This window comes from Pelophylax lessonae, assembly GCF_965119305.1.
Source record: "Pelophylax lessonae genome assembly, chromosome: 1".
Lineage (NCBI taxonomy): Eukaryota > Metazoa > Chordata > Amphibia > Anura > Ranidae > Pelophylax > Pelophylax lessonae.
This window is the reverse complement of record NC_138768.1, coordinates 168,037,357-168,057,077: the sequence shown is the minus strand read 5'-3', so window position 1 is coordinate 168,057,077 and position 19,721 is coordinate 168,037,357. Positions and strand designations below refer to the sequence as shown.

Here is a 19,721-nt window from a genome sequence, read left to right as displayed (position 1 = left end):
GGCTGTCAATGCCGCCAATTTAAAAAAAATTACAGTATTCAAAAATGCAGATTTTGGCATTTGAATACTTTTAAGTGCAAAGGAGGGATTTGGGGTCTTTAAGATCCAAGATCCCTCCATAAAGAGTAACTGTCAATGCCTATTACTATCACAAGGGATTTGTATTGCCACGATCATCAGAGCGAGAGCAATAATTCCAGCAAAAGAGCTGTACCCAAACTAAATTTATGCCCTTTTTTTTTTTCCACAAGTAGAGCTTTCTTTTGGTGGTATTTGATCACCTCGTGGTTTCTATTTTTTAAGATATAATCGAAAAAAGACCGAACATTTTGAGAAAAAAAATTACATTTTCTACTTTTTCATATAAAAAATATCTAATAAACTCAATTTTTGTCATATATTTAGGCCAAATGTATCTAGCTACATGTCTTTGATAAAAAAAAATCTCAATAAGCGTTTATTTATTGGTTTGCGCAAAAGTTACAGCGTCTACAAACTATGGTGTATATACTGGTATTTACTCAACTTTTACTTTCTGACTGCCTCTCATTTCTTGAAGTGCTAAAATGGCAGGGCAGTACAACCCCCCCCCCCCAAATTACCCCTTCTTGGAAAGTAGACACCCCAATGAATTTCCTGAGAGGCATGTTGAGCCCATTGAATATTTTTTTTTGTCACAGGTGTTTAAAAAAAAAATGACCAAAAAAAAAAAAATATTTATATATATATATATATATTTTTTTTTTACACAAAGTTGTAAATGAAATGATATATTGCTCATGCATGCCATGGGTATATGTGGAATTACACCCAAAAATACATTCTGCTGCTTCTCCTGAGTACAGGGATACCACATGTATGAGACTTTTTGGCAGTCTAGCTGCGTACAGGACCCCAAAAACCAATCAGCACCTTCAGGCTTTCTAAGGGCGTACATTGTTGATTTCACTCCTCACTACCTATCACACTTTCGGAGGCCATGAAATGCCAAGATAGCACAAAATACCCTCAAATGAAATTACCCCTTTTCTGAAATTAGACACCCTAAGCTATTTGCTGAGAGGCATGCTTGAGTCCATGGAATATTTTATATTTTGCCACAAGCTTTGGGAAAATGACAACATTTTGAGAGGCATGTTGAGTATTTTAACAAAAATCAGGCAGCCTCTTGCGCTAATAAATCAGGTCCTGCTTCCAACTACTGTGTACAAGAGTGAAGCAATCAACAAATGGTGCCGCAGCTTTAAAAATAAATCAATGTACAATAGTGATCAAAATATCCCACTAGCCGCGCACAACTAAATATATAAATATGTGTGTGCATTCAAACACTGTAAAATGAATCAAGAGTAAAATGACCAGCGAAAGTAACTTCCACTGTGAAAAATCATTAAACCATAATAAACAAGTGAAAATAGTCAGTTTCCACTGTGTGTCACTACAATGGGTGAAAAATGATATATGATATAAACAGTTCTTATCCACTAGTGCAGTGTTCACAGATCACTAAAGAATAGTGATAATAGGATGACCGGATGAAATCCCATTGTGTGCTGGTTAAAGAGACACCAGAGAGATCCACCACCTCCGTGCTGCACGCCCCTCAGCCCAGCAACTCACCCCATCTATTTGCCTTCCATCAGTGGTGGCTGGTGCTCAAAATTTTTGGGGGGGCGCAAACAGAAAAATGTAATAACGCTGTAAAAAATTGTGTGAGTTTGAGGTTACAAATGTGTGAAAGGGGCCTTCAGTAATCAATGAATAGTGTGCCCCCTTCAATGCAGAGTGACCATTGTACCCCCTTTTATGCAGAGTGACCAGCGTGCCCCCTTTCAATGCAGAGTGACCATCGTGCCCCCTTCAATGCAGAGTGACCATCGTGCCCCCTTCAATGCAGAGTGACCATCGTGCCCCATTCAATGCAGAGTGACCATTGTGCCCCCTTCAATGCAGAGTGACCATTGTGCCCCTTTCAATGAAGAGTGACCAGCGTGCCCCCTTTCAATGCAGAGTGACCAGCGTGCCCCCTTTCAATGCAGAGTGACCAGTGTTCCCCCTTTCAATGCAGAGTGACCAGCGTGCCCCCTTTCAATGCAGAGTGACCAGCATGCCCCCTTTCAATACAGAGTGACCAGCGTGCCCCCTTTCAATGCAGAGTGACCAGCGTGCCCCCTTTCAATGCAGAGTGACCAGCGTGCCCCCTTTCAATGTAGAGTGACCAGGGTGCCCCTTTCAATGCAGAGTGACCAGCGTGCCCCCTTTCAATGCAGAGTGACCAGCATGCCCCCTTCAGTGCAGAGAGACCAGCGTGCCCCCTTCAATGCAGAGAGACCAGCGTGCCCCCTTCAATGCAGAGAGACCAGTGCACTTCCCTGCATCGGCGGCTTCTCCTCAGTCCCCCGCGTCTGCTCGAGTCCTCCCACCTCCTCCTCGGCCAATGGCATGGGTTCGACTTTTGGCCAATTGGGAAGCGGGTTGTTGGGACCCACTTCCTGATTGGCCAGGAGGAGGATCCATGTAAAACTAGCGAATTTTTATTCGCTATTGTTACACAAATGGGTGGGCTAGGGCGCAGTGCTCTGCGCCCTGGGTCCACCCTTTTCTGAAGCCTACGCACCAGCCGCCACTGCCTTCCATTCTCATGGAAAAGGCCATCTGCGCATAGATATCCCACTGTGGCAATCAGGACAAGGGTAACACCGACACTCCTTTGATTAGGCAATCCTCTCTTGCTCATATATGAAAGAGAACGAAAAGGGCCCCACTAGTGTAATAGCGTTTATACCCTTTTTTCAAATCAATTATCCTCTAATATTGCACGTACAGTTAACATATCGTGTGAAGCACATAGTAGCATATAGAAGGGAATTGGGGTGCTCACGTGGGCTCTGGTGTTGTCCGCGATGATATCCTGGACACCCCTGTTCACCACCGTTCACCCGATCAATCCACTGGTACATCGTGTGGCCACACCAACGTTTCGTCACTTCCTGACTTTATCAAAAGGGCTGTGATGATCTCTTCCTGGAATTTTAGGAAGGATCCACTTCTTCCTGATGCTTTGTATAGCACATGAGCATTGTGCAGAGCAAATTTGAATAAGTATACATAATTCTGGCCTTATGAGCAATTAAGTACAGCACCATCATCTGGTCATTGAAGTCCACCCCTCCCATGTTAAGGTTGTATTTGTGGACACAGAGGAGCTTCTCAACAACACCAGTCGCTGTTGCAATTTGGGCTGTCATATCTGCGTGAATAGAGGACAGAATGAGAACATTCCGTGTGTCCTTTCACTTCACTGCAAACAATTATTTACACTTCAGGCAGGCTCTCTCCCCCCATCTAAGTCGAGAATCTACAAGCTGTTAGGGAAAGCCCCGGCGATTAGGTCGCACGGTGCCACATGTGCCAATTCCAGAATCAAAAAGGTGACTAAAAAGTGGCACGCTTATGTAATAATTGACCACGTATAAATGGTACCCCTTTCCGAATAAGGGTGACACAAGTCCAAAACAATCTTGCCGCTGCTCCCTATGTAGTCTGGGCAGCTGGGGGGCGCTCCACATTGCTATCTTTTCCCTCTTAAATCCGGAAACTACATGTATAGTCGGTTGCTGGGGAGAAACTGTTTGAAAACTAGGCAGCCAGAAAATGTAATCAGGGACTCGTTTATGATGGACTGAGGTTTGTGGAGCCGGTCATATTCAGGGTCACCCCAAGGACAACTGGAACTGTGCTGTGCTGAAACTCCGACTTAAGTCTAGCAGATCCAGAACCATGTGGTCCCCACTGACTCTAGGCAGACCCCCAGGGGCAATCCTCCATACTCAAGACCTGTGTAGGCTTTTCCCCTCTCGCTCTCTGCTGGTCCTCGGCACACCGGATCCCCTTCAGCTCTAATCAGCACTCTCTGGATTCTCAGGCAGCACCCGAGACATCCGCTTCCTCTGACAGGAGGAGAGACAGCCGTCCTCTCCCTCCTGGGACTCTGCTCCCGCCAAAGACACCCTGTAGGGTGCTACACCTGTAAACAACAAGTGGCAGAAATAGGCTTAGTCCTTTAGTGCTTAAAGCGGTAGTATCCCACTTTTTTACACTTTTACCTACAGGTAAGCCTATAATAAGGCTTACCTGTAGGTACAATTAATATTTCCAGTGCATGCAGCCGCTCACGCGAGCGGGGCATGCGCTCTGAAGGTCCGGGGGACCTTCAGTTTTGCTTGCCGGGAGCTTGCCAGAAAATCACTCCCGCGCCGGCCAATCACCGCGCCGGAGCCGCCGAACCCGGAAGAGACAGCGAGGGATCATGGCAGCCCCCGCAGCGATGTCCGGGGGTCCGTGTCGGGGCTTCGTTCTAAGGTAAGTAATACATAATGAGCTAGTATGTGATGCATACTAGCTCATTATGCCTTTGTCTTGCAGGTTTTTTTTTTTTTTGTGTTCGCGATTTTGGGTTTCCAACTGCTTTAACTAATGAAAGTAAGATGATTTCATTGCATGCAGAGCTGCATGCTGATATGTGATTTTTAGTGAAAAAAAGGGGAAAGGTCCACTTTAATTAGGAGAGTCAGACAGCCATTTAAATGATTACATTTATTTTCTTTTTTCTGGTTTAGGAGGTCAGCTAATCTGAAGATTACAGCCTACCCAGCCAAATTGGTTAACATGTCCTAGTTTGAGATTTAATGAGCTCCACCATGAGAAGTCTTTGATTAGACCATAGTTCTTCGATTTCCAATCTGTATTACTGTAAAGGTTATCAAGATTTTTTGTTGTTTTATCGATAAACTGCCCTGCAAAACCCGAATGTTAATGATGTATGACTTAATTTTAAAATTAGGTAAGTTGTACATTTAGTGTTTCACTTTTGTGAACTGTCAGTCATTTTATTTTGTAAAAATAAATATGCTGCTTAACTGCTGTACCCCCAGGCCACATCTGACACTTCCCACATACATGTAAAAATCAGCATTTTTTGCTAGAAAATTACTTAGAACCCCTTCAAACATTATATCATTTTTTAGAAGCAGAGACCCTTGAGAAAATACAGTTATGGTGTTTTTTTTGTTTTTGTTTTTTATGTTGCATGATATTTGCGCAGCCATTTTTTTTAAAAAAAAATCAAGCTTTTAGGAAAAAATAATGAATTTTAGTGCACAAAAACACAATATAATACCAATTTTTTGTAAAATATAAAATATTATGTTGCACCAAGCAAAAAGATACCTAACATGTCATGCTTTGAAGTTGTGTATGCCTGTGGAGCAATGACAAACTACGGTATCTAAAAATCTCCATAGGCGACACTTTAAAAGCCTTTACAAGTTACCAGTTTAGAGTTACACGGGAGGTCTGGTGCTAGAATTATGTTGCATTTATAGTGATGCGATTTTTTTCAACTTCTTTTGTGATTCCAGCTTCCCTTTGTCTTTAACGTCATGTGCCCCATTTTATAAGTTCACCTCTCTTAGTGTACCTTTGTGAGCTTCCTAAATTGCAATCGGAGCTAGATCGTATGTAGTGTTGGTTGAAAAGAAATATGAGATTTCAGCAGCAAAGTGTTGGTGGATTGTGGGATCTGTCAGTAGAGGGATTTAAATGCCAATTGAAAACCATCTGTGTTTGGGGTGTTGGTGTGGCAAGTGTCACAGATATAGGGGAGTGGTCTGATATTGATTGGTTTCCTATTTTCGGTTCTTTGACATCTGCCAGGTTTCGTTGAGTTATGAAAATAGAATCAATACAGGGATATTTGTTGTGTACGCTAGATTAGTATGTATAATCCCTATCGTCTGGATGTAGTGTTCTCCATACAACTAGTGTAAGCGAGCATAGTAGTTCTTTGAGTCTCTTAAGTATGCTGTATTTGATACATGAGTGTCCATTTGAAGTGTCCATCAAAGGGTTTAGTGGCACATTGATATCGCCTCCAAGGATAATACATCCTGAGGCGAACCACTTCAGTTCATCAACAATATGTTTACAAAAGGTGATTTGTGCCGAATTTGGGAAGTACACGTTAGCTAGTGGGATAGGTCGGCCCACTAAGGTACCCTTAATAAAGAGGTATCTTCCTTCTGGGTCGTTCAGTTGTTGTTGAAGGGTAAATGGTGCTTCTTTATGTATCAGGATGGACACTCCTTTAGACTTGGAGATATGAGTGGTAGCATGAAAGGCTTTGGTGAAGAATGTGTTTGTCAGGGATTTGTCGTGTGCGAAAGTGGGTCTTCTGTAGAAAAACTATTTGTGGTTTGGTTTTTTGAAGTCCACGTTCTCTTTTCAGGAATTTTAAAGCCTCTACAGTTGAAGGAGATTACTGTAGGACCTCTCCCAAGGGCAGAAAATGTCATTTTTAAGATGTGCTATGTAGAATGTAATGTGGAAGCCATCTCTGTACTTACAGCAAGGAACGTAGAATACGCTTGGTTTGCCGAATATCTGGGGTTTCTGGGTGCTTCAGTTCAGAAGTTTTGTTCTAGAAGTTGTGTTACGATGCAGTCCCAAAGAAGCAAAAGAGATAAGGCAGTGTAGGAAGAAAAATAAGGGAAAAAAGAAGGGTGGAAACAGGGATGAGGAATTGGCTAGAAATATGGAAACAAAAGTAAACGTGGTTTAAATATCAGCCAGTATTGATACAAATTCAGTATAGAGGCTCTATTCAGTTACACGTATGTATGGAAAATTTTTTATCAATGCCTATCAATGTTGGAATACTGCCCTGCAGCCCAGTCTCTGAAGGAAGGGGATCATGCTCTGATTTAGTATGTCACAGTACACGTTGGCATTCATGGTTCACTCAGGAAACTGTAGGTCCCCAGTGCTGGACCACCACCATGCTTGACTGTAGGCACACTTGTCTTTGTACTCCTCACCTGGTTGCCACCACACGCGCTTGACACCATCTGAACCAAATACGTTTACCTTGGTCTCTACAGACCACAGGACATGGTTCCAGTAATCCATGTCCTTAGTCGGCTTGTCCTCTGCAAACTGTTTGCAGGCTTTCTTGTGCATCATCTTTAGAAGAGGCTTCCTTCTGGGACGACAGCCATGCAGACCAATTTGATGCACTGTGCGGCGTATGGTCTAAGCACTGACAGGCTGACCCTGTACCCCTTTAACCTCTGCAGCAATGCTGGCAGCACTCATACGTCTATTTCCCAAAGACAACCTCTGGATATGATGCTGAGCACATGCACTCAACTGCTTTGGTTGACCATGGCGAGGCCTGTTCTGAGTGGATCCTGTCCTGTTTAACCACTGTATGGTCTTTGCCACCGTGCTGCAGCTCAGTTTCAGGGTCTTGGCAATCTTCTTATAGCCTAGTCCATCTTTATGTAGCGCAACAATTCTTTTTTCGGATCCTCAGAGAGTTCTTTGCCATGAGGTGCCATGTTGAACTTCCAGTGACCAGTATGAGAGAGTGAGAGCGATAACACCAAATTTAACACACCTGCTCCCCATTCACACCTGAGACCTTGTAACACTAACGAGTCACATGACACCGGGGAGGGAAATGGCTAACTGGGCCCAATTTAGACATGTTCACTTAGGGGTGTACTCACTTTTGTGTATGTACTGTATATGTGCACACATATTCATGTACATATCATACTTGTATGTTGTTATATGCATTGGTTGTTTAGTGCTTCTGTGTAAAAAAATTTTTGCTAACTTTTTGTAGAACAGCAAATGGTAAGTGCAATCTTGATAGGCTTGAAACCAAGAACAGTAAAGTAATTCAGTAAACAAGAGCCTTTTCACTTCCATTTGCCAGGACACACTTAAGAACCTGGAAGATCTAACTTTTTTTATTGTACTAGGTGATCACATAAAGCAGGGGTCCCCAATTTTTCTAAACGGGGGGGGGGGGGCAGTTTCCTCTTCTTCGGACATTGGGGGGGGGGGGGCTGTGACCATAGGGGGTAGAAAAGGTTCCAACGTCAGCGGGAAAAAACAATGACCCATATTTCATTGATGTCACTGGGCCCAATCTTTGGTGTCATTGGGAGGAATTGTGCCCCATCGTTTGTGTCATTAGGCCCAATTGTTTTATCATCGTGAGGAATTGTGGCCCATTGTTGGAGCCATGGGGAGGAAATGTGCCCCTTCCCTGGTCTCAGTGGGGGGGGGGGGGATTACGCCCCATTGTTGGTATCAGTGGATAAAATAGATCCCTAAAGGCCAGATAAAAGCAAGCAAAGGGACGCACTGATATGAAGCCTGAGCCAATGAGTGTGATTCCTTATAAAGGCAGGATTGCAAACTGATTTTGAACCTCTAAGGTTGAAAGCATTGAGCACCAGCACCAGGGTTGTTGTTTTGCTGACACAATGAAGGAAAAAAATGATGTATTACCAACTGCAGGATTTTGACAATATGCAGGTTTGAACATGTTATATGGTGGCTTTCCAAACATGTATATCTAGCATAGCCCTACAGAATAATCCAAAAATCCACTGTGAATAGACACTGAGCACTAAAGGTTAAGAGGTCAGAAAGGTAACACATTGCAAGGGTCTTGATAAAAATATGTCTACATTTTATTTTTCATTTTGTATAGAGTAGGCAATGGTTTGCTATCTGTGTTTGGGTCCTTTCACACGGCCGCTCCGTGTGTCCGCAAATCATCCAATCCGTTTGCGGATGATTTGCGGACATAATGTAAGTGAATGGCACTGCGGATGTCAGCGGAATACCATCCGCTGACATCCGATTTTCCTCCTGTCAGTTCTGTTCCGTTTTTACGAACGGAACAGAACCCCATTTTTCCTTCCGTGTAAAAAACGGAAAGGAAGGAAAATCGGATGTCAGCGGTGTCATCCGCTGACATCCGCAGTGCCATATACTTACATTATGTCCGCATATCATCCGCAAACGGATGGGATGATATGCGGGCACACGGAGCAGATGACAGAAATGTCAACCGCTCCTTGGAAAAAAAAAAAAAAGTCCCGCAGCGGACCTTTCACACGGAGCGGCCGATCGGGTCTGCCTGTCAGTTTTTTAGGCGGACCCGATCAGACCATCCATTGCTGTCATGTGATAAAGAAAAGAGGATTATTGCGCTCAGCTGTAAACTCACAATAAAGTGCTAATGCATAAACAGTGTTGTGTCTCACATAGATTACATTAATAAATAAACCGATATAAATTCATATAAATCCTTTCATAGGTGAATAAATATATCAAATAAATAAAGTCCTTAAAGTGCTCGGTGCAAACTACTTGTCTCAGCAGCAAATTGGACTCGATATAAAGTGCCTTCACCAATCACCATGCACCCAGTGCTCGGATGAAATACTTCTTATCAGAAGAAGTTGACCCCTTAGTTATAGGGGGTCATAACCAGCATGTGTCTCCACAAGAGCTCCAGGTTCTCCAGGGAGCGTGAGACCGTAGAGTTCCGGTGGGATGGAGCGCAGATACGTAAGCGGCGTCCCATCCACCAGAAGTAGCCGAACGATCTGTATTATTGTGGCGTTCTACTTACCGCTTTGTAGTAAGTGCATTACTTTTAAATTAAATCTGTTTACCTTACAATATTACACTATTGGAGTCTTCTTATTTCCTACAACATGATGTCCGGAGTCCCGGAGCTACCTTTATACTACTGGCCTATTACACACTAGATGTGAAGACCGTATCAGGAGAACCTGGAGCTCTTGTGGAGACACATGCTGGTTATGACCCCCTATAACTAAGGGGTCAACTTCTTCTGGTAAGAAGTATTTTATCCGAGCACTGGGTGCATGGTGATTGGTGAAGGCACTTTATATCGAGTCCAATTTGCTGCTGAGACAAGTAGTTTGCACCGAGCACTTTAAGGACTTTATTTATTTGATATATTTATTCACCTATAAAAGGATTTATATGAATTCAAATCGGTTTATTTATTAATGTGATCTATGTGAGACACAACACTGTTTATGCATTAGCACTTTATTGTGAGTTTACAGCTGAGCACAATAATCCTCTTTTCTTTATCACATATTGCATTTTCACGTTTTTATTGCTGCTCGCTAGAGGAAGAAATTCCCTATTTTTCACATTTATTTATTGTCAAATATCACTCTGTTTGCGCAGTTCTTTTTTGGTTTACACCGAATTTTGTTTTTCATTGCTGTCATGTACCTGATAGGAGACTAAAATGATGAGGTCAGCCTCTCTTGTATCTCCAGCCCAGGCCCCCTGAAGGTGGAACAGAGGGTACCTAGGGACAGGAGGAACACGAGTGCCTGTGGAAGTTGATGGAAAAACTTGCAGCAGGAGATGCGATTCCAAGGAGACTGGTGAACCAATGAATCAAGAACAGTTGTAGGGTTCAGAAGTCTAGCCCAGGTTACGGGGGCACTTGGCTTAAGCTGTTGGTTCAGGATGTGCAGCTTGTTGGGGTTCTTAGCAGACTTGAGGCAAGAACACTCAGCGGTACACAGAACTGGTGCAGCAGACATCCGAACAGGCAGTTGAACAGGACAGGAAGCCAGGATCAGAGACAGAAGCGTGGTTACAGGAATAGCCAGGGTCATCAACAGGCGGGCAGCGAGGTACCAAATCACGAGCAAAGCCAAAGTTAGTAACGGGGCCGGGTCAGGAATTAACGACAGGTTAGAAGCAGAATCCGAGATCAGGTCAGGAGCTAGCCGAGTCAGCAACAAGGGAATCTTGCAGGATAACTGCAAGGACACAGGAAATAGCTGGAGATCAGTCAGCACAGAAAATGGGCATGGGTGTCCTTAAAATAGCAGGTCTGGCACCAACAGGAATTGTAAGTGTGTGCATTTGTGAATTCTTGTGTGCATGTGTGTTGTGGTTAGCCATTTGCAGGAAATACCATGTGTATATCTCCGAGCCAGATATCTCTCAGAGATTTCCTGACAATTGCCCTCTATGAAGCGGCTGATGTCAACGGACTTGTGTCCTTTGACACCTGCCAAAATCTGATCCGATTTTGGCGGGTGTCAAAACAGATGGATGGGGATCGTTCCCCATCCATCTAGCAGATTGGAACAGATTGCCGCCGGGGGTAAGAGGACAGGTGATCCGTTTACATCTGACTGCCCATAGAGCACACCAAGCTGAGTTCTGTGTCTGCTCTGCATAAGCGTAGTGGACATGGACCAGCCATCCACCTGCTCAGCAGGGATTAGAAGATAGATTCCCCGCTAAGCAGGCGGACTCTTGGCAAAGTCCTTCCCATGTGAAAGGGACCTTACCTTCACTAATAACCATGATCACCAGGAAAAACAGAGAGCGAATTTACCTAGTGGAGCACAGATGGCAATAAAAACCTTACAGGTGTTCTAAACCCTTATCATTATATCTAAAAAAAAAAAAAGAAAAGTTTTGATAAACTGTAATCTCTAAAAAAAAAGAATGGGCCAGGTCAAGCTTATTAGTCAGTGATTACGGCTGACTAATTTATAAATGACTGCAGAGGTTGTCTGACATTTGAGGGAAGCCCTGCATTAGAAGACTGAGAGTGCCTAATCTTAAGGCACTGCTTGAGAAAAAAATAGTAAACCTTGTGTTTTAGGCTGTCATTAAGGTTACCAATGAATAAATGGAACATGGGGATCCTTTCTATAGCTCTATGCCAAAGACCTACTGCTATCATTGTTATAAGAGTGCCACATAATTTAGGGGGTAATCAGAGCCATATACTGTGAGCCCACTCATGCAAGAAGTTTAATTGAAAGATTATATCCTGTTCGTACTGTTGTTAATATTAACGCACGAGTGCAAAAGACTATATTTCTGTCACAATAGACTATGATTCTGATAACAGATGTTATACTGCGGATGCTGAGATAGTATTTAGAGCAGCAGTAGCTGGTTTTGTATACAAAAAAAAAAAAGCTGTTTGGTTCTTCAGTAGATGTTCAATAATAAAGAAAATGGAGAATCTACTTCCATCTCAGTTCTTTGTCACCCTTACAAGAAGATCATAGATTTCTTTCCTCTTTAAAGGGGAGTTCCACCCTAAAAATGAACTTTTCCACCGTCCGTTAACTTAAAAACACCTGAAAAAGAATTGGTTAATTAACATTTTATTTTTGTTTCACTTACCTTGTTTTTAATGAAAATATACTTACCTTCCTTCCTCTTCTTCCCTCTGCGTGCACAGCGCACGACGTCACTTCCTCCTTGCATTGACTCCTGGGAGATGAGCGTCATTCATCCCAGGAGTCAATGCGCCTGCATCGGAGTCATTCGTCACTTCCAAGGCAGGCGCGCCATTCCCTGCTTAACAGCTTCTGGGCATGCCCAGAAGCTGTGCAGGGATGACGTGTCTGCCCCGGAAGTGACGAGCAGGGCATTCTGGGACACAGACATCCAGGAAGAGGACACAAAGAGGGATGCTCCGGCTTTAGCTGCCCACACCTGAGATGGCAGTGCAGGACAAGACATTTTCAAGGTAAGTATTTCTTCTTACAGGTAAGTGAAACGGGACAGTTCAGAGGCTATCATTGCTTAAATGCACTAGCCATGAGCGTTTAGGGGGTATTTTTAGGTAAAAAAAAATGTTTTGCCCGGAACTCAGCTTTACTGTTGGCGCTATATAAATCCTATATAATAATAATAATAATAACTAGGTATGAGCTGAGTGGTTTTGACAAAGTGGATTTTGCCACGTTACTTCACTAGAAGTGGAAACTTTTAATTTCACTCATTAACTGCTTAGGTGAAACTTGCTTGGAAAAAACATATGGTGTTTTTTCTTTTAGATATAGGTTTTCTTTTTTGTGGGGTGGGGATTGGGGTATTTAGGATAGTTTTATTTAGTGTTCTGTATTTGTTTTTTGTTATTTCTTACTTTTTTTGTGTATCCGATTATTTGTGTACATTAAATTTTACTTAAAATTTTCCTTTTTTTCACTTTCTATGAAAAAAAATATAAAGTAATGAGGTTAACAAGGGGCTGTTTTTGGTTCAAGAACAGATCCAGAATAGTTAAAAGGAGCTTCCGTAACCCTTAGGAGCCATTTAAAGGCTGATGCATCCTTAAAAATAACCAAAAAACTCCTTAAATTGGAATTCTACCCAAAAGGGGAAGTTCTGCTTTCAGGCTTTCTTCCCCTGCTCTTCTTTGACACTTAGCATTAGGGTGGGGGGGGGGGGACAGATTGCCTAGGCGATCTGAGTAGAGGTTCTCCTTCCCCCTCCCTCCGCACAGTCTTCTGGGACACATAACAAGTCTCAGAAGACTGTGGGACCATTGACAATGTGCAGCGTGGCTCATGCATGCACAGTGGGCCCGCCCGCATTTAGGGTGCTGGCACCGTGGATCATCTTTAGTCCACGGTGCCAGCATCCTCACTGCGGGCAGGCCCACTGGGGCCCTCGGGTGAGCCCAGCGCTGGATCCTGGTACAGGTAAGTGTTTGTTTATTAAAATTCAGCAGCTACATTTTATGTAGCTGCTGATTGTTAATTTTCAGAAAACTGACTGGAGCTCCTCTTTGAGTTAACCTTCCCTATTGACTCCTGTGCATTAAAGTGGTTGTAAACTCAGAAGGTTTTTTATCTTAAAGCATTCTATACATTAGGTTAAAAAACCTTCTGTGTGCGGCAGCCCCCTCAACCCTCCTAATACTTACCTGAGCACATTTTGATCCAGCAATGTTGCAAGAGTTTCTCAGATCCCCGAGACTCTCCCTCCTCATTGGCTGAAACGGCTGCGTGCTGCCATCGGTTCCCGCTGCTGTCAATCTGTGTGCAACAGCCCCTTCAACCCCCCTAATACTTACCTGAGCACATTTTGATCCAGCAATGTTGCAAGAGTATCTCAGCTCCCCGAGACTCTCCCTCCTCATTGGCTGAAACATCAGCGTGGTGCCATCGGTTCCCACTGCTGTCAATCAAATTTAGTGAGCCAATAAAGAGAGAGAGGGGGTCAAGGCCAGGCCTCAGGTCTGTGTCTGAATGGACAGACAGAGCTGCGGCTTAGGTCGGGTGCACCCATAGCAAGCTGCTTGCTGTGGGGGCACTCAACAGGAGGGAGGGGCCAGGAACGCCAAAGAGGGACCCAAGAAGAGGAGGATCTGGGCTGCTCTTTGCAAAACCATTACACAGAGCAGGTAAGTATAACATGTTTGTTTATTTTAACAAAAAAAAAAATGAGATTTTACAATCACTTTAAGTGAAAATGGCAAATATTTTTCCTAAATCAGCTGATTTTACATACATATCAGGCAAATGATAACTGTCTTGCCCTTGCAGTCTGAGAGAGAATGGCTGGCTAGAGAAACATGACCCCTGACCATTCTACCATAAAGATAAAGCTATGTCCATAATTGTCCACATTTCATCCCTCTCAGTCACCCAAAATGTTCTTTTAGTTTTGGGAATGTATCAGTTTTTATCCCACCAACTTTTTTCGTTTATTAGAAATGGCAGCAAATACCGTCTCTAAACCTGGGTTCCTAGCTCCTTCCCTTGGTCATGGTCATAGCTGCACCCTGCTTATTCTTTCCTTCATTTTGCATCACGTAGAGTGCAGGTATAGGAATGAGAGAACATAAAAAAAAATAAGAAGAAAAAATGGCTGGCCTGTTTAATTTACCAAATTCCATTCATGTCAGAAATATAACTTTTTAGATTGGCTGGATCTTTAAAAACCCCACCCCCCTACTGCCATTTTAGAAACACTGTTTGATGTATAGTTCTGTTCACCAAACAGTTAGCCAATGAGTTATTGTGAGAAACATCCAGTATGTAAATAAAGCCTCTCTATGGACATAACAGCCATTTTCACTGAGATCAGGCATCAACAATCTGGTGTCTTTGGTGTGGTGTGAAAACTCCACTTAATGTAAGTGCATGAGAGGCATCTGGATCATAAATGCCTGTCCAACCACCCGTTTGGACACACTAAAGTGAGGTACACACTATTAGAAAATCAGAAAAACGATCACCCAACATTCCTCAGCAAGTCGGAACAGACTCGTACGACAAAGGCTTTTTTTTTGTTGTTTCTGACCATGCACAGTCTTTCGTTTCCAATTTTTCTTGTACGAAAATAGTACGAAAATGGTACACATTAGGCCTCTTTCACACATGATTGGACCGATCAGGCTGGCCTGTCTGTTTTTCAGGCGGACCTGATCGGGCCACCCATTCTCCTCTATTGAGAGGCAGATGTCAGCGGACATGACACCCGCCTGGCATCCGATCCGACAAGATCCACTGAAAACAGACAGATGGCGATACTGTAGGTCCAGTGGGTCAGATCGGATGGGATTGGATGAAAACAGACAGGCTGTCCGTTTTCATCCGATCTCCCCATAGAGGAGAGCGGGACTCTAAGAGGTCTCTCTCTACACAGTGAGTGATGACGGACCTGTCATCCGCCTGCATAGCGGGGATCAGCAAAGCGATCCTTGCTAAGCTAGCAGAGTCAGCTGAGCAGAACCACCCTGTGTGAAAGGGGCCTTAAATGAAAATTGTTTGTTTGGTTCCCATATGAAAAAAATGTTGGAGTTTGTCCCTTTTTTGTTCAGAAGGTCATAATCATAGTCATAATCGGCTGTCGAAAGTTGTGTACACACTATCAGAAAATCGTACGATCGTTCCTCGGACAAAAATGTTCACCCAATTTTCTTATAGTGTGTATGAGCCTGGTTCGTGAAATTTGACCTGGGCACATCTATCTGTAGTGTTTACTTCTCTTCTCTCTGTTATATCTCTTCAAAGCCCTGTGTCTTTCTCCTGCTCCTCTTCTGTTATCAGCATGATAACTTCTGACAAGTTCTCAGACAACTAAGATAAAACTAGGCTGAATTTTGTGTCGGGTGGGTGCTATACATAGGTTAGCAGGGACTGGTCTATTCACTGCACAGCTCTGCATGATTCTGCCTATTTGGAGGGGGTGCATTTTTACTGCATTTTTCCCATGTTCTTGCCACGTTTTCCATCCCTTTTAATGGGAAGGTGCATTTTTGGTGAGGTTTTCTTAACTCTCCAAACATGCTCCAAAAAGGCTGCTAGCAGGATTTTTTTTCACCACAACAGGAGCACACCGCCCTAGTGTGAAAAAATTAATTGATTTTAAAGGAAAACATTTTTATTGAGCATTTCAGGTGCATTTTTTAATGCAAAAGTGGTTGAAAAACTCTCTAGTGTGAAAGCAGCCTAAGCCATGCCTTGAATGCAAACCAATCTCATGCATAAACAATGTTTTTGGACAATCTAACTAATTTGATTCTGTATGTCATTTCAGAGATGGTGATCTTACCCTAAGCAGACTGATCGTAAACAGCTCTGAGAAAATCTTAAGAAAAGAAGTCTTTCCTCATTCTGAACCAGGCTGGAAGATCAATTCTTCACTGGCTCTGGAGATACGGTGAGTACTGCAACCTGCAACATTACCACTCTTTTATATTGATGCAACTATCCCTTCTAATGTCATGAAAACGTATGTAAAAGAGTGTACACTTGTCTTGGTAAAAATCTTGAAAAAGTTTTTTTTTTTCTAACCTGTTACTAGACATTGCTTTTTACGGAGCACAACTTTTTGTACATGCATAATCCAAGAGAATGTATTCTACTTTACCTGGATTCCAGGAAACCATTGGCCGCTGCACAAACAATAAGTCTTTATCGTCACAAGTTAAAATTTCCTTCATTTCAAGTGATTGGTAGCACATTTAAGGCCTCCAGCAGTGCTGATTTAATACCTAACGCAGGACTGGATCTTCTTCCTGAAGCCACAGGGGTCCTCATCAGGTTGGCTCAAAGAGGATATTGTCCTGAGGCACATGCCCATTCAGCCTGGACATGATCCCTGGCATTTTATACAGTACAAGATCATCAGCTTGTTGAAGCTGTGCAGTACCCTGAATAAATTGCGGAGTGACAAAGGCTGAATCATTTGAATGTGGCAGCCCATGACCTGCCTGATGCCAGAGTGAATATGTAGCTCAGAAGAGAAATCCCTAGTGAATTATTTAAGAACCCTAACTTCAAAAAAAAAATTGTGAAGTACTCAAAACATTCTTTTTTTAAAATGATATAATTTAATCCAGCTGGTCTACACTCAGTTTTAAAAGACACAATTTAGAATGAGAGATTGCAGTAGTTGGTGCTATATAGTAGTATTAGAGATTGCAGTAGTCAGTGATATATTGTAGTATTAGAGATCGCATTGGTCAGTGATATAGTAGTATTAGAGATTGCAGTAGTTGGTGATATATAGTATAGTAGTATTAGAGATTGCAGTAGTTGGTGATATATAGTATAGTAGTATTAGAGATTGCAGTAGTTGGTGATATATAGTATAGTAGTATTAGAGATTGCAGTAGTTAGTGATATATAGTATAGTATAGTAGTATTAGAGATTACAGTAGTTGGTGATATATAGTATAGTAGTATTAGAGATTGCAGTAGTTAGTGATATACAGTATAGTATAGTAGTATTAGAGATTGCAGTAGTTGGTGATATATAGTATAGTAGTATTAGAGATTGCAGTAGTTAGTGATATATAGTATAGTAGTATTAGAGATTGCAGTAGTTGGTGATATATAGTATAGTAGTATTGGAGTTTGCAGTAGTTAGTGATATATAGTATAGTAGTATTAGAGATTGCAGTAGTTGGTGATATATAGTATAGTAGTATTAGAGATTGCAGTAGTTGGTGATATATAGTATAGTAGTATTGGAGATTGCAGTAGTTGGTGATAAATAGTGTAGTAGTATTAGACATTGCAGTAGTTGGTGATATATAGTATAGTCATATTAGAGATTGCAGTAGTTGGTGATAAATAGTACAGTAATATTAGAGATTGCAGTAGTCAGTGATATACAGTATAGTAGTAATAGATATTGCAGTAGTTGGTGATATATAGTATAGTAGTATTGGAGATTGCAGTAGTTGGTGATATATAGTATAGTAGTATTGGAGATTGCAGTAGTTGGTGATATATACAGTAGTATAGTAGTATTAGAGATTGCAGTAGTTGGTGATATATAGTATAGTAGTATTGGAGATTGCAGCAGTTGGTGATATATAGTATAGTAGTATTAGAGATTGCAGTAGTTGGTGATATATAGTATAGTAGTATTAGAGATTGCAGTAGTTGGTGATATATAGTATAGTAGTATTGGAGATTGCAGTAGTTAGTGATATATAGTATAGTAGTTTTGGAGATTGCAGTAGTTAGTGATATACAGTATAGTATAGTAGTATTAGAGATTGCAGTAGTTGGTGATATATAGTATAGTAGTATTAGAGATTGCAGTAGTTGGTGATATATAGTATAGTAGTATTAGAGATTGCAGTAGTTGGTGATACATAGTGTAGTAGTATTAGATATTGCAGTAGTTGGTGATATAAATTATAGTCATATTAGAGATTGCAGTAGTTGGTGATAAATAGTACAGTAATATTAGAGATTGCAGTAGTCAGTGATATACAGTATAGTAGTATTAGATATTGCAGTAGTTGGTGATATATAGTATAGTAGTATTAGAGATTGCAGTAGTTGGTGATATATAGTATAGTAGTATTGGAGATTGCAGTAGTTGGTGATATATAGTATAGTAGTATTGGAGATTGCAGTAGTTGGTGATATATACAGTAGTATAGTAGTATTAGAGATTGCAGTAGTTTGTGATATATAGTATAGTAGTATTAGAGATTGCAGTAGTTGGTGATATATAGTATAGTAGTATTAGAGATTGCAGTAGTTTGTGATATATAGTATAGTAGTATTAGAGATTGCAGTAGTTAGTGATATACAGTATAGTATAGTAGTATTAGAGATTGCAGTAGTTGCTGAAATATAGTATAGTAGTATTAGAGATTGCAGTAGTTGGTGATATATAGTATAGTAGTATTAGAGATTGCAGTAGTTGCTGAAATATAGTATAGTAGTATTAGAGATTGCAGTAGTTGGTGATATATAGTATAGTAGTATTAGAGATTGCAGTAGTTGGTGATACATAGTGTAGTAGTATTAGAGATTGCAGTAGTCAGTGATATACAGTATAGTAGTAATAGAGATTGCAGTAGTTGGTGATATATAGTATAGTAGTATTAGAGATTGCAGTAGTTAGTGATATACAGTATAGTATAGTAGTATTAGAGATTGCAGTAGTTAGTGATATATAGTATAGTAGTATTAGAGATTGCAGTAGTTAGTGATATATAGTATAGTAGTATTAGAGATTGCAGTAGTAAGTGATATATAGTACAGTAATATTAGAGATTGCAGTAGTCAGTGATATACAGTATAGTATAGTAGTATTAGAGATTGCAGTAGTTGGTGATATATAGTATAGTAGTATTAGAGATTGCAGTAGTTAGTGATATATAGTATAGTAGTATTATAGATTGCAGTAGTTAGTGATATATAGTATAGTAGTATTAGAGATTGCAGTAGTTAGTGATATATAGTATAGTAGTATTAGAGATTGCAGTAGTTAGTGATATATAATATAGTAGTATTAGAGATTGCAGTAGCCAGTGATATATAGTATAGTAGTATTAGAAATTGCAGTAGCCAGTGATATATAGTATAGTAGTATTAGAAATTGCCGTAGCCAGTGATATATAGTATAGTAGTATTAGAAATTGCAGTAGCCAGTGATATATAGTATAGTAGTATTAGAGATTGCAGTAATCGGTGATAAGTGATATATACACTGGGGCGGATATTTGCTCTGCAAAACAATGAATAATTACAGAGGAAGGCATTAAGCTGTCATCTAGTTCGTTT

At 41.3% G+C, this 19,721-nt stretch overlaps 1 protein-coding gene across 1 annotated transcript in view; it reads left to right on the top strand.

Annotated features, from left to right (window-relative positions):
- Positions 1-19,721, top strand: part of ST8SIA4 (ST8 alpha-N-acetyl-neuraminide alpha-2,8-sialyltransferase 4) — a 280,666-nt gene that overhangs the window by 52,116 nt on the left and 208,829 nt on the right. Inside the window, exon 2 of the mRNA XM_082262070.1 lies at positions 16,225-16,347. Within this exon, the coding sequence (XP_082118196.1) occupies positions 16,225-16,347 (123 nt within the window). The remainder of the gene's footprint in view (positions 1-16,224; positions 16,348-19,721) is intronic.